General features: G+C 36.0%; 1 protein-coding gene and 1 long non-coding RNA gene across 3 annotated transcripts; one reads left to right on the forward strand and one right to left on the reverse strand.

The window, feature by feature from the left end:
- Positions 1 to 3,129: 3,129 nt before the first annotated feature.
- LOC127956133 (uncharacterized) lies at positions 3,130 to 5,010 on the reverse strand. The gene is made up of 2 exons (XR_008153499.1): positions 4,889 to 5,010; positions 3,130 to 3,369 (listed from the first exon to the last, which is right to left on the reverse strand). It is a non-coding gene; the product is annotated as an uncharacterized LOC127956133 (long non-coding RNA).
- Positions 5,005 to 11,789, forward strand: LOC127956065 (gastrula zinc finger protein XlCGF7.1-like). 2 transcript variants are annotated; one of them, XM_052553836.1, is made up of 3 exons: positions 5,005 to 5,129; positions 8,393 to 8,628; positions 10,060 to 11,789. In XM_052553836.1, exons 2-3 carry the CDS (start codon positions 8,460 to 8,462, stop codon positions 10,647 to 10,649), a joined length of 759 nt encoding a protein of 252 aa, XP_052409796.1. In that variant the 5' UTR covers positions 5,005 to 5,129; positions 8,393 to 8,459; the 3' UTR covers positions 10,650 to 11,789. The 2 variants fall into 2 exon arrangements, with proteins under 2 accessions (XP_052409796.1, XP_052409797.1); XM_052553837.1 differs by lacking the exon at positions 5,005 to 5,129 and adding an exon at positions 7,310 to 7,400.
- The last annotated feature ends 2,255 nt before the right edge of the window (positions 11,790 to 14,044 follow it).

Here is a 14,044-nt window from a genome sequence, read left to right on the forward strand (position 1 = left end):
TGTAAAAAGAGATCACAAAAGACATAATTATGTCAAATCCTGACTTTTATTGAACAAATTCACACCATTGTCATAAAACACAAAATTTCTTCTGCGAGCATATGATAAAATATGATATCAAATATCAGGTCCAAAAAAATACAAAATGCAAATTCTTCCAAAATGCTTCCTGGTCAATTGATGCCATGTATGCTTCACAGCACTCTGTACGCAGAAAGTTGTGCAAAGCACAGCAAGCCAACACAACGTCAGTGTTGTCCAACACAACTTTGGCAGTGTTTTGAATATTAATGGTAGTTAGAAAAACTCGAAAGTGATTTGCCAGGATGCCAAATGCATTTTCAACTACCCTCAGAGCTCGCGAAAGCCTGTAGTTGAATAGGCGTTGCTTAAGAGATAGCCTGTGGTTCGGATATGGCTTCATGAGGTATTCCTTCAAGGGAAATGCCTCATCTGCCACAATGCAGTAAGGGGCCAGCTGGTCAGATTCAGGAAGTGGTGCAGGTGCAGGTATGTAAAGAGCATCCACCAAACACTGCACCATCTGAAACACGCCCATTGCAGCCCACATCAATGTAAAGGAATCTGTAATTGCTGTCAACCAGTGCTATTAGAACAATGGAAAATGTACGCTTGTAGTTGTAAAATGTCGAACCAGTTCCTGGTGGGGGACGAATGTTGATGTGTTTGCCATCCAGAGCACCCAGGCAGTTTGGGAAGTTCCAAAAATACTCCTTACGGTTTGTCACAAGCTGTGGAACGTTTTTTCCGAATACGGCTCTGTGTGACGTTAGATGGAGCGGAATTTCCTTATATGGGTCCTGAGGGCACTTCTCCCGGAAGAGCGCGCGCTCCCGTATAGCAGAGCAGAGACATTCACTGATCAGAGCGAGAGACCGAAATGTCACAAAAGGAGTGTGTTTTTGGTTGCCAGGGCAAGACAACCCTGCACAGATTATCAAAAGAAAAACAGCATTAAGGGACCAGTGGATGGAGTTTATTTTTACAGAGCATCAACGGAGTTGTGCAAGTGTTTGTGTTTGTTCCCTGCATTTCGAAGATGCTTGTTATACAAACAAGGCCCAGTTTGACGCCGGATTTGCATATCGTTTATTTCTTAAGGATGATGCAATCCCAACGAAAAAGGGTCACGATCGTGTGTTGGAACCGCAGGCGGTGAGTAAAACTGCTTAAAATATCTCTGTGTTGTTAACTTAACTATCGGCGCGTAAGCACATCAAGTAAACAACATGCGATGTTGTCATGAAACTGCACTTTCCACATGTACAGCTTAAAAAAAAAAAAAAAAACGACATAAAGTGGAACTTAGTCATTTTCCAAAACTGCTAAGCAAATATATACAGTTTCAGTACATACCACATAGAGACGTTGCTGATGCTGCTCTTGTTAAATTTAAGCCTCTGGATCTGATTCTGGATCATAAATATACGCTGAATCTGACTGTTAGCCATGGTTTGTTTTGACTGATGGTTTTTTCCTCACGGTAATGTCACAGCTCCCAGACGTGCTTAACTCAAAAGCCTACACGCGCTCATGATTCTTTAGCTCCGCCCACACCTCACGTCTCCAGCCGGTCGGGTTTTTCCGGGAAAAAACGGTACAGACTACAGCCCGAAGCCATTTGTTTTGAGAATAATGGCTGGCTGATGAAGTTATTGGCTGGCTAGCCAGCTCAGCCAAAACCTAAATGGCTGCTGCAGCCGCCAATATTTTCACAGCTGCAAATGGCTGAAGTTGCCACTTCATGTCTACAGATGTCTATGTTATACTGATGAACTAGATCTCAATCTTTCCAAGCAATGCCTGGCTTACACTATATTTCTACAAAATGCAATACAGTGTAATAAAGAAAACACCAGATTTTACTTTCACAACGTATGTACATATTTATTTTGTAGTCTGTATGCTACTAAACATTTTCAAATAGCCTACAATGTGTTGTGTTTAGGGCTGAAAACGAGCAGGCATTCACCGGCCATAAAAACAGTACTGTGAACGGTTGGAAGCAAGTTGTTGAATATAATTTTTCTTCTTAATTAAAAAAAAATATTAAATGCCAATGTTAATGTTGCATCATTTATAATTTAAATGCTTAACCATTGTCCTTTGTGAGTTAATAATGAATGCTTTACAGGGATAGATTATATGTTTTTAAACCTTTAATCTCATTGGATTTTCTCAAGAAAAGTGCTTCAGACAATTGGACTGGAGGGGAAAGTTACACCACAACAAGCCCGGAAGAAGTGGGACAACTTAAAAAAGAAATATAAGGTATGTTTTATACATATTCTTGGTAAATACACATGCATTCTACAGCTTATAAAAAATATATATATTTAAATAGGAGGTAAAAAACCCACCAACTGGTTCAGGGTTGGACAGGGGAGAAGATACATCTGCATCATGGCCCTGATTCACCCTATGGATGAGGCTTTGGGTCAGAAGCGTTCAGTTACTCCTCCAGTACTGCTTGCCTCAATGTCCCAGGCCTGTTCCACTTGTGGTGGGCTAGGGTCTTCAAATGCCTCTCCCTTGCCCCTCAATGAAGACAGAGAACCTGAACCAAGCAGACGGAGGGGTAAGAAGAGGAGCCTCATTGAAATGTTCAGGGAGGAAATGGCCAGAGAGGAAGCCAGGGAACAAGCCAGACAAAAGGCTGCAGAAGAGAGGACCAACCGACTTCTCAATTTACTTGAGACTCTTATTAATAAAAACTAAAGTGTATATAGGTTATGTATTTAAGTTATGTTAAAATAAGTTTGTTTACTTGTGTAAGTACTGCAGTGGTTTTGTTTTGATATAAAAGATCAGCATGTTAAGATAATTTGGGAATAAACTTACTTAAATTGAGATGGTAAGGTTTTATTTTCTGAGGTTCCAATCTCAATAGGTTTAATTTATTTATGTCAAGTCCGCTTTATTTTGTACAGTGCTTTATACAATACAGATTGCGCTCAAAGATGCTTTACTTTGACAAACAGAGAATAGCTGGATAGATAATAACAAACATTCATTTTCAGTGTCGTAGAGGTCGTCTTTAGGTGACAACCTCATGGGTAAAACTTATGTACACTCCTATGAGATGAAGACACCAGTCATATCAGTAACTTTTATAAATACTGTTTATTCTACATTGACCTGTGATGTTAGTATTGAATGTGTTGAACAAGAATATAGAAAAATAATAACATAATGTCAAAGATGTTATGCAGTATGGTGCATGCCATCACAACATCTGGAACGAATGACGTGTCGACCTCCAGGGCGTGGAAGAAGATGGCCCTCCACCTGGCCTTCATGATGCCGAATGCTCGCTCTGTGCCGACTTTGACATGATGAGCATTAAACCTGTAAAGCCCCAAAAATGATCATTTAAATACAATTTAATTATAAGACACATGTAATGAAGCTTAATTTTATTTTTATCGCAATGGGCCTCTCCAAACAGGGGTAGCCTCCATCACCCAGGAGGAAGTGTCCCGGTGGTGGGTATGCCCCACTGTGATACAGGGGGCTGTGTCGGAGGACTCTGGAGTCATGGACAGAGCCAACTAAGACATCAATAAACCTGGGTCTGTGGTCACATACAGCCTGCAGCTGGATTGAGGGAAACAGTTTGCGGTTTCTGTAGTACTGGGCATGGGGTTCTCCAGGTACTTTGATACGGATGTGACATCCATCAATGGCACCCACTGACCATTGAAAAGCTGTATGCCCTGCAAGTTGCCTGAAACCCTCACCCACCTCCCTTTGTGCATCCAAGGTTTTTAGGACACTAATTACATGTGGTGTCAAATGCCCTGGACACCACAAGGTAGGAGCTTCCACTGCCCAGCCAGAAAAGGCAGACCAGTTTTTCAATGGTTGGACCCCACCCATGAATCCCCCTCCAGCAGCTGGAAAAGGGCTGTAATGGATGCATGACTTAGCCGGAAATCAGGCCATGTGTCACCCCCTTCAAAAAAGATGCGCAGGAGTGGGACTGTTTGGTTGCGGATGGAATAAACTGGCGAGTTCTGTTGGGAATAGTAAATACAGCTGAAAAACTGCTCATTAGGGAATGCATAATATGTTTAATAATTGTTTATTAAAATTTATTTTAAAATCTAACACTTGCTATTGTGTAATTTTTTTTATAATATTTGCGTAGAGGTTTTGAAAATATATACAATAATGAACTGTAATAATAAAATAAAAACGAAAAAACCTCAACTAGACAAGACATTTTGTCAGACATTTTACAGATTTTATTCAGAATAAAATCAAAAACAATTATTAATTTTGTATGGATGCCTGCACATATAGGTATAGAAGGTAATGAAGTGGTGGATCAGATAGTAAAAAAAAAATATATATATATATATATATTAAAATGTCCAGACATAGAATTTAATAGTCCAATGAGTAAATTAGAAATAAAAGGGCTAATTAAAAAAGCATTAAAAGATATGTGGCAAATTAAATGGGATGCTGAGAATAAAGGACGGCATTTATACAATATTCAAAGAACAGTTGGAAATGAGAGGAGAATTTGTGGGAATAGAAAGGAAGACCGCATAATATCTCTCCTTAGAATCGGACACACTGCACTTAACCAATCTTTACTTATAATTGGTAAACATGAGTCTGGACTTTCTGTAAAATGTGATCTTCCGGAAACAGTTGAGCATATTTGAATAAAATGTAAAGGATATGATAAGGAAAGATTACAACTTACAGAATCAATTAATATAGAAACAAATCAGATCTCACTTCAGAAAATTTTAAATAAAGATGTGGATATAGAAATGTTCACAGATTAATTAAGTATCTCAAAGATACAGAGGTCAATACTAGGATTTAAAGAATGACCACTTAGGTTAGTTACCTGTTTTTTTTGTTTGTTTTCATTACCGTCAATGCTCCACACTCCATCCTAGTAGCTGGCGGTAAATGCACCTAAAGCTGGTTTGCCAACCGCCATAAAACGTCAAAGAAGAAGAAGTCACCTACCTAAGTTCTCGGATGCAGCCTTTAGTGTACAAAGGGGACTTTTATTTTGCACTGGCGATGTGACGTCATAAAGAAGCGCTGCGCGCCTGCATCTATTGTGATTCGGCTGAAGAAAGGTTTGTGGGGTTTTAAGCTTTTAATTTAAATCAGTTCAAACTGTTCTATCACTTTACACTGTTTTACAAGCTACGTTAAATAAATGAATCGATCTCAAATATAACGGTGTAGTAATCGTTTATTTAGCGTTATGAATGTGACTATTCTTACATTAATAACAGAAAAGGTGCGTCTCATATTTCTCGTTAAGTTATACCGTGATTTAAGAATGAATTGAGAAAGAAAAGAAGTGAGAGAAACTGAGAATCCAAGTATTCTGAACAAAATCACTCGTAAAAAGATTCAGTGATTAGAATTAGCGCGCGCTTACGACCAACGAGAACAAACACGGTGTTGTATATTAATGTGATTTACGTTGTGTGTGTGTGAGTGAGTGAGTATCATGCCAATAAACTATTTTAAACTGAGATTGAGAAGCACACAAGAAAAATCAAGCCTACTTTATAGAGGTAGAATTACGTACATTAATTTGAATTCATTTTTATACATATAAAGCACGCATCCTGTCATCTAAACTTTAAAAAAAAATATAGCAAAGATAAAAAGATGAGCGGGAACGCTAAACTGAGGGGAGCAGATCAGACACCGACTTTGGTAAAGCTTTACAACAGGTGTATCTTACTTATATTCATGCTTAAGTAATGCACAGATTATCATGAGTTAATGATTACTGCATCAGCAACTAATAAACATATATAAATAATAGATTAAGTACTAAATAAATGTTTATTAGTTAAATGTGTCATCATGTGTTAATTGCCTAATAACATATTAAATTACCTAATGATGTTAATGCATATTAATAACCACAGTGAAAGCTATGTACTCCAACTTCCAGTTGTCTTCTTTTATTAATAATTAGCTTATGATTTGCAAAGATATCATGTTATGATTTTCCTTTTTGAGTCACATGACTAATGCAAAATCCATATCCACAACGACATATTTATTAATTACTAGTTAATAGTTATGTGCCTAAAAAAAAGTAAAGTCACATCAATATCTTTGCAAATCATTAGTTAATTATTAAATTCATCAGACAACTAGAAGTTGCGCCTACTGTTCTGATGTCCCAATTCACGTCATGGGAACTGTACGCGGTCCCTCGCGTACGTGTAAAAAGTGAAGTATACTTCAAGCTTTGCTCGACCCATAGCCTTTTTATGAATGGGGGTGAGAATTTGAGATGACTTTTGCTGTCATAAAATTTGCAATGATTTTGATGTAATTATATAATAAGCTGTTGTTTAACGCGCTACATGTCTGCCGTTAAGGTACTGGGTTTAGTTTCAATTCAATGTTAGTTCTAGCTGCGATTGTTTTAAGTCTGTATTTGAGAACGCAAAATTCGTCATTAGAAACTTTTATAAATCTGTTGTTATTTACAAAGAGAAGCTTCAGTGACGCACGATAATCCTTCAGAAATTATTCTAATATGCTGTTTTGCCGCTCAATAAACATTTTAGTTGCTTATATATTTTTGTGGAAATGATACCATTCAAACATTTGTAGAACATGTTAAATTTTTTTAAATTTTATTCAACCTTTAATGTTTCATTATAAAACATTTAAAATTATACCTATTTAATAAATGCATTAACAGATGTAATTAATATTTGATAAATGCAAATAAATACTGTTCATTAAACTTAATATTTATCAAAAAATCATTAAAAATATAATGTATAACCATTTCTACAAAACCTGAAGCAGCAAAATTTATTATAATTACTGATAATAATCAGACATTTTTCTTGAGTCAAATCAATTGTAATGATTTCTATAAGATGTGGTGCTGAAAACTGGAGTAATGATAAATAATTGTCTGCTATGTATCACAGGAATACCACTACATTTTATAATATATTAAAATTGAGAACTTTTTTTTTTATTTGAAATTAGGGATGCATGATATATAGGCCACCATATCGATATCGGCCGATAAATGTTAATTTTTCTGTTATCGCTATCGAACCGATAAGAGAATTCAGCCGATAAATAATGCATTATTTCCCTGCAGAGACACTTCAGATGTTCACTTGTAATATAATTGGAAATACAATGAAAAGGAAAATACAGCGAACTGCAACATGTGAAGGGAAAGTCTGTCATATAATGAGATTATTAGCTACTGTAAAATAATGTAACAAATCTTTGTTCGCCTGTGTTCTAGCGCATTGTTAAGAGAAGAGTGCATCCACAATGGATTCACACCATTAGCACTGTTAAGTGCATATAACATTTTCCTCACAGACTGCGAGTGACCGCATGTAAGTTATGCAGTGATGCACTATGAAATTGTTGCAAAGCAAACTAATTGTAATATTAATTTAATAATAAAAGTAACCTAATAATAGCCAGAAAATAACAGGCCTATATTAATTGGTAATGCCAAATACTCTTAAAAATTACAATATTTAATGATTTTGACAATGTCTGGCTATAATCCTTACATGCTGGACCTATTTCAACACACTCCATCGTCATATTCCCTTATATTTTTTTTATATGCAAGTAATTTTGTCCAGTAACTTGTTTCCATTATTTAAGCATAGTTTTATTTATTTGTAAGTCTGCTCTATGTTTGAGTTATGTTGAAATGTTTAATGCCTTTTAATGGTGAGACTTTTTTGGTAATCAGACTCTTTAAAAATTATGTTAAAATGTGGATTTAGATTTTTCGGCCATCACATTGGCTTTCATATTTAAGGAATTATCGGTTATCTTATCGGCCAATATGTTCATATGGGTGCATCCCCATTTGTAATAATATTTCACAATTTTACTTTATTTTGATTAAATAAATTCAGACTTGATGAGAAGATATTATTAAAAAAATTGATATTTTTCCAAGCTTTTGGCAGGTACTTAATAAAAACAATTGAAATAAGTGCTGGGGCATGGCTTGTGGGCGTGGTCAGATTTCCCTTTTTTTTGTCTCTAGCTGATCACATGCCTGCACCGTATTGTAAATTGTTACCACAAAATGCGTAATGACAACTTTTACAAACCAGCTGCAAATAGTTTTATGAAAGTGGAATATTTATTATTATGTATAAAAAAAGAAAACCAAATATAAATCACAAATACCCAACTATTAACTATATATTTAAAACGGGTCATTTAAGTCCATTAACTATCTCTCTGACTGACTCCCACACCAGTGCACTGATTAACTAGTGATCTGATTGAGACGCACCATAGATTTAGCTTACATTTATTTTAGAGATTATTTTACTTTAATTATTTTCTTCTTAAACAGGATAAAGTGTCCAAGCACACAGAATAATTGCTGAAGTTGCTGAGATCCACATGACACTTCTATAAAGATGGCTTTAATTAAAGTTGAGAGTGAAGACATGAAGATTGAAGAGATATTCAGTCTCAATCATGAAGATACTGAGGAACAAACACAGATGGAGTTTATTAAAGAGGAAAGTGAAGACATGAAGGTTGGAGTATTCACTCTGAAACATGAAGATACTGAGGAACAAACAGGTTAGTTTTCATTCTCAAATCTGAACTCAATTATTTGATCCTTATTTAAATGTCCAGCTCTACAGAAATGAATGCTATTTATGAAGAATGTCACAGACGTGTTGAGGTCACATAACCAGACAAATACTAACAGTGCCTTCTGGTGCAGCCGAGATCATGATTTCACTCCTCTGCATTTGTTATATTTTTTCTGTTACATTAAAAATAGCACTTAATTATGCAAAAGTATTTTAATCTTTTTTTTTTTTTTTGCACATAGTGAATCTTGAAATGTAAGTGATTACATTTGGCCTTCTGCATGCTGTCTATATTTGTTAATTTAAAGGTATTTAGTGAGCAAATAAAACTACTTTAAGGCTACATCTACATTAATCTGGATACACATGAAAATGGCTTTTTCCACTTTAAAACACTCTCCATCCTTACTTGAGTTTTCAAACATTTTCTAAATGTTTCTCACCCACACTGAAACATCAGAAAGTGTTAATTTCAGTTTTCTCTGCATGCATAAAGCCTCAAATATATCATTGAGACAATACAGACAGAAAAGAGATTTTAAGATTTTATGCTATTCTTCTGGTAGGATCATTTTGGTTTCCAAAATATCTCACCATTTGCCTCCCTCTCAATCACCATTATATGTTTGATCTAAAGGGAAGAAGCGACAATGACATTTGTGTTTACCAATTCTAATAAACCATTGCCTGTCTGAGAGATATAAGCTTAGCCACTTGAGGACAGTTCCTGTAATGCCTGCCGCAGAAAAACGAGACTCGAGTATAAAATGGCAAACAGTATCAAAATCTGTGCTCAGGTCCAAGAGTACTAGAAGACTAACACCACCAGTATCGGATTCAAGGAGCAGGTGGTTCACTACTCTTGTATGGTTCATGAGAATCATATTCTTTTGCAGCCTTAATGTGCATTCATACCAGATGCGACTCGCAAAAATAAATTGCGCTATTCGCGTGTAGTTGGACGCTTGAACATTTTGAGTTTGTTGTCTTCATTCACGCTTGAAATTAACTTCACAACAGACGTGAATTTCAAGCGTGTCAATTGTTTGAATCTCAATTTAATAATCGAATATTCGGATTCAGCCCTAAATAGTGCATGACGATTAGTAACAACACCTAACCAAGAGTGCTGTTTTCCTAAATATCCACATGATTCCAACTGTGACTTACATTTTAGAGATAAAATTGACCGATGAAAGTAGTTCCAAAGAAAGATCACAGAAGAGTAAGTTGCTTATGTATATGTCATAAGATTATCTAAGTTTTTCAATGAATTGTATAATGGCCAGCTTTAATTCTGTTGGACACTGTATAGGATCTAGCATACATGGATAACATAAATACATGTTTGGATGTTGATTGCTTTGAGCCATTAAACTGGGGTTAACTTTTATGTTTGTTTTTCCCACCCTAGACCTAATGGCACCGAAAGAGGAGAGGGAAGTATTGAATGAAAATGAAGAGAAAGATCAGAATGATAATCTTCATGATTTCACAATTGAAGAAAGATCTTCTTTCTTACAGTCTGAAATGACTTCCACACGAAAAGGAGCTCAAGAGACAGGAACTAAGGGTAACTTCACTTGCTTTCAGTGTGGAAAGACTTTTAGTCATAAAGGAAAATTTAACAGGCATTTGACAGTTCACTCTGGAAAGAAGCCTTTCAAATGTAATGAGTGCGGGAAAAGTTTCAGTGAAAAAGGAAACCTTAAAACGCACATGAGAATTCACGACAGAGAGAAACCCTTCATCTGCAAACAGTGTGGAAGACGTTTTAAAAAAAAAGGAACCCTTGATTACCACATTCTAGTTCACACTGGAAAGAAGCCCTTCATCTGCCCTCTGTGTAGAACATTTTTCAAGCGTGAACGAAACCTTAAATCTCACATGAAAGTTCACACTGAAGAGAAGCTTTACAAATGCCCACAGTGTGAAAAGAGTTTCAAGCTAAAACGATACCTTGAAGCCCACGTGAGAAGAATTCACACTGGAGAGATGCTTTAACTGTGAAGGTAACCTTCAGTACCACATGAAGATTTACTCCAGAGGGACCTGTTTGAATGTCATCAGTGTGGAATGAGTTTAACAGACAAGAAAACCCTAGGAATCATTCTGTGACATCGTAGAGAGAAGCATGTCATGTGCCATCACTGTGGAAAGACTTCCAGAAACAAAGCAAGTCTTGAGTTTCACATAAGCTGGATAATTGCATACCATCTTCTGTAGAGCTGCTTTACAGCCGAATCGTGTAACATTGACAGTGGTACCTAACTCATTTCAGTCAAAACTAAACTGGTTCTAATTGAATAACTTGATTGCCGTTTACAGCTGAATTTATGTAATTTCAAACTGATGAACTTCACTGTTGTTTTGTTATTTTCCTTGATTATTTTCCTGTATCTCTTTAAGTGCTTTGACAGTCTGCATTATAAAGACCATTATTCAAATAAAGCTGACTTGACACCAAAGCTCCAGTATGCGATTTGACCACAAGAGGGCGCATTTCCAACAACAACAAAGGCGAAGCTTGATGACACTATGAAGCAGGTGACGATGGGAGATGTCTTTTTTTAATCCGTTTTCACCATAGCAATGTATCTAAATTGGATAAACGAATCATGATCACGGATGAGGTAATTTATTCGTTTTTGTATTGCCTGTATATCTGATCGTATTATTTTATGTCATCATAATTAATGAACTGCAAGGAACGTGAAATGTTATACTATATTATCCCGTTACAGCTTACAGCTATTTGTTAAATTATTTGTTGGGTTAATGTTGTGCATTGTTACGTGTTTATGGTTAATGCCGTTGTTGTTTAACGTGCTCAAACCAATCGTTCTAAAAGTAAATTTTGAACGAACATTTGCAAGTAATGACTAAATATATTTTTAACAACACATATCCGATTGTATTTAATTGTACTGCCATAATCTCGGTCACCACACGTGATAAAAATCCTTACCTTAGTACAAAGAGCAATATAACTTTGTTTATAAGTGCTATTATTGACAGTTGCATGTGTTGCAGGGAAACACAGATACATCCTCACTGGAATTATCAAATCCAGATGAGACCTGGGCCATCTTTACTGTAACTGTTACGTTAATTGTACAATAACAAAATAAATAATTGATTTGCTTACCTGTCTATCAATACACTCGTGAGAGCAGAGTCTCTGTCAAGTCCAAGATTTTCGCGCAGCTCTCTCCATCTCGTAAATGCCTGGCCGATATTTATCCTGGTTTTATTCCTCCGTTTGTCACACAGTCTGCGTGTATCCGAATATGGACGCTTATGTTTTACTGGCACTTCAATACTCACCAAAGAGTAATCGTGATCCATAACGACGACAACCAAACCATACGCGCGGTTATAACATAACCACCACTTCCGCATTTGACCATGTGATATTCTGGTGTGGTGGAACATCACATGGTCTACACCGGAAACAAAGTATAGAGCGGACATTGCATCACTGACAGGCGACATTTCTTTTCCGGGACGACCAGTTATTTAAAATCGGAATTTCTCGTTTTTTTGTATTCGTCATCCTAAAAATTTGTCACACACAGTTGATGAGCTTGACAATTGCCATTCTGGATTTTGTCATTTTAACTTTCAACGTTTAAATATATCAGATGAATTTTAAGCTTCAAGTCTTTGCATTCAGATCCAGCTAATCAAGTCATTCAGGGTTATTTAAAAACTACAGGTACACTCTTAAACCTTTTTGTCGGCATGGTTTTATAAAGAACCTTTAACATATGAAAATCCTTTCTGTTTCACAAATGATTCGTTGTGGTGAATGAAGATACTTTGGATTATAAAAAGGCAAGAAAGAGATGGTTCTTTAAAAAAACCACTGACTGAATGGTTTTTGTGGAGCCAAAAATGGTACTTCTATGGCATCACTGTGCACCTATATTTTTAATAATGTATGTGTGTTGGAGCATAGTTTGAGTCTTCCATCCCTGGTGTAGTGTATCAGGAGGAAAGCTCGTAATTGGATGGAAGTAAATCAGGGAATCATGCAAAATACTGCTACAATTACTACCAGAGTATTCTCAAAGTGTCACATTTTTGAATGTTTGTGACGCTCTGTAAAAACCCTGATAAAGACATTTTTGTGATTCACTGTTTTCTACATAAAATCATCCTACATAATGTAAAGAATCTTCTGTGAATATATAACCTTGACATTGTTAATATTGAGTTAGAAAATGGAGGATTTGCTTAATTATGGACGTATAAAATCACGTTTTTGAGAAATTCCAATTTAAAGATAAGTTTTGTAAATCGGATATTTGTATTTTGATACACATGTTCAAGAAGCATAATAATAATAATAATAAATAAACATAAATAATAATAAAACAATGAAATGAATGGAGAGACCACAAGAGTTTGAGTGTAGCAACAGCTACCAAGTCAATTCACTGAAATAGCCTGTATAACTTACTAGTAAAATAAAATGTCAGTAGAAATGTCTCTTCTACTTCAAACTCATCAGCAGACTGGGTGTTTTATGTCTTAAACCAGAAGTATTTTCTTCTCAACCCTCTTGAGCCAATCGTGTCATACAGTAGGTCCCTCCACTGTGATCATCAGGAGAAGAGCTCTACATTCATCTAGATCTCAGCATTGCTACTCACCCCTTGACCAACACCAGTGTCGGCTCCATGTAGGGGAAATCCCTTTTCATATCATGCATTTCTTTTAAAAGAATGATGTCTTGATGTGGTCTAATTGTCAATACATTTGTTTGATCAGTCTTTAGGCCTCTAATGAGTAATTAAGCAATAAAGAAGCATTTGGCATATTTTCACTTATATTTTTGTGAAAGAACACAAATAAACTACAAATAACATTAGCAGAAGTTTTTTACTTTTCCATACGTAAATTAATTAAAAACAATATTAGGATGAAGTGATCGAGACAAAAGAAACAGCACATTTGAGCATATTTATATGTGGAATTTGTCTAACTTTACAAGTGTTTTTTTATTATTATTAAAATTTAGGTTAGCATATATAGTTTAATCAGTGCTCTCAAGTTTTATAAAAAATTTGGAGTGAGGTTACATTTGTTAGGGGAGGAGCCACTCAAATATTTGAAACTGGCCCCAGCTCTCTGTGAACTCGCGGGTCCTGAGCCGGCCTAAATACCGGTTCCCCACGCCAATCACTGCAACGAGAGCCAGGTGTTAATCATTTTTCACTTGCCCAACTTACCACAGCTTGTCTCCTCACTCGCTCTCCCGTCGCAGACCTCACAGAACCACGCCTCCCCTGATTTTAAGCTTCTAGAATTGAACAGTATTTGTCTCTTAATTAAAAGACAAATGTAGATTTATTGTGAAAGTCTTGATCTGGAGAGTAGCCTATATCACAGAT

The sequence above is a fragment of the Carassius gibelio genome, chromosome B4, assembly GCF_023724105.1.
Source record: "Carassius gibelio isolate Cgi1373 ecotype wild population from Czech Republic chromosome B4, carGib1.2-hapl.c, whole genome shotgun sequence".
NCBI classification, from domain to species: Eukaryota; Metazoa; Chordata; class Actinopteri; order Cypriniformes; family Cyprinidae; genus Carassius; species Carassius gibelio.

Excerpts from the sequence above, each read along its gene's own strand:
- LOC127956065 (XM_052553836.1), top strand. The coding sequence starts at position 8,460 with ATGGCTTTAATTAAAGTTGAGAGTGAAGACATGAAGATTGAAGAGATA. Across the intron at positions 8,629-10,059 it reads AGATACTGAGGAACAAACAG|ACCTAATGGCACCGAAAGAG; the intron begins GTTAGTTTTCAT and ends TTCCCACCCTAG.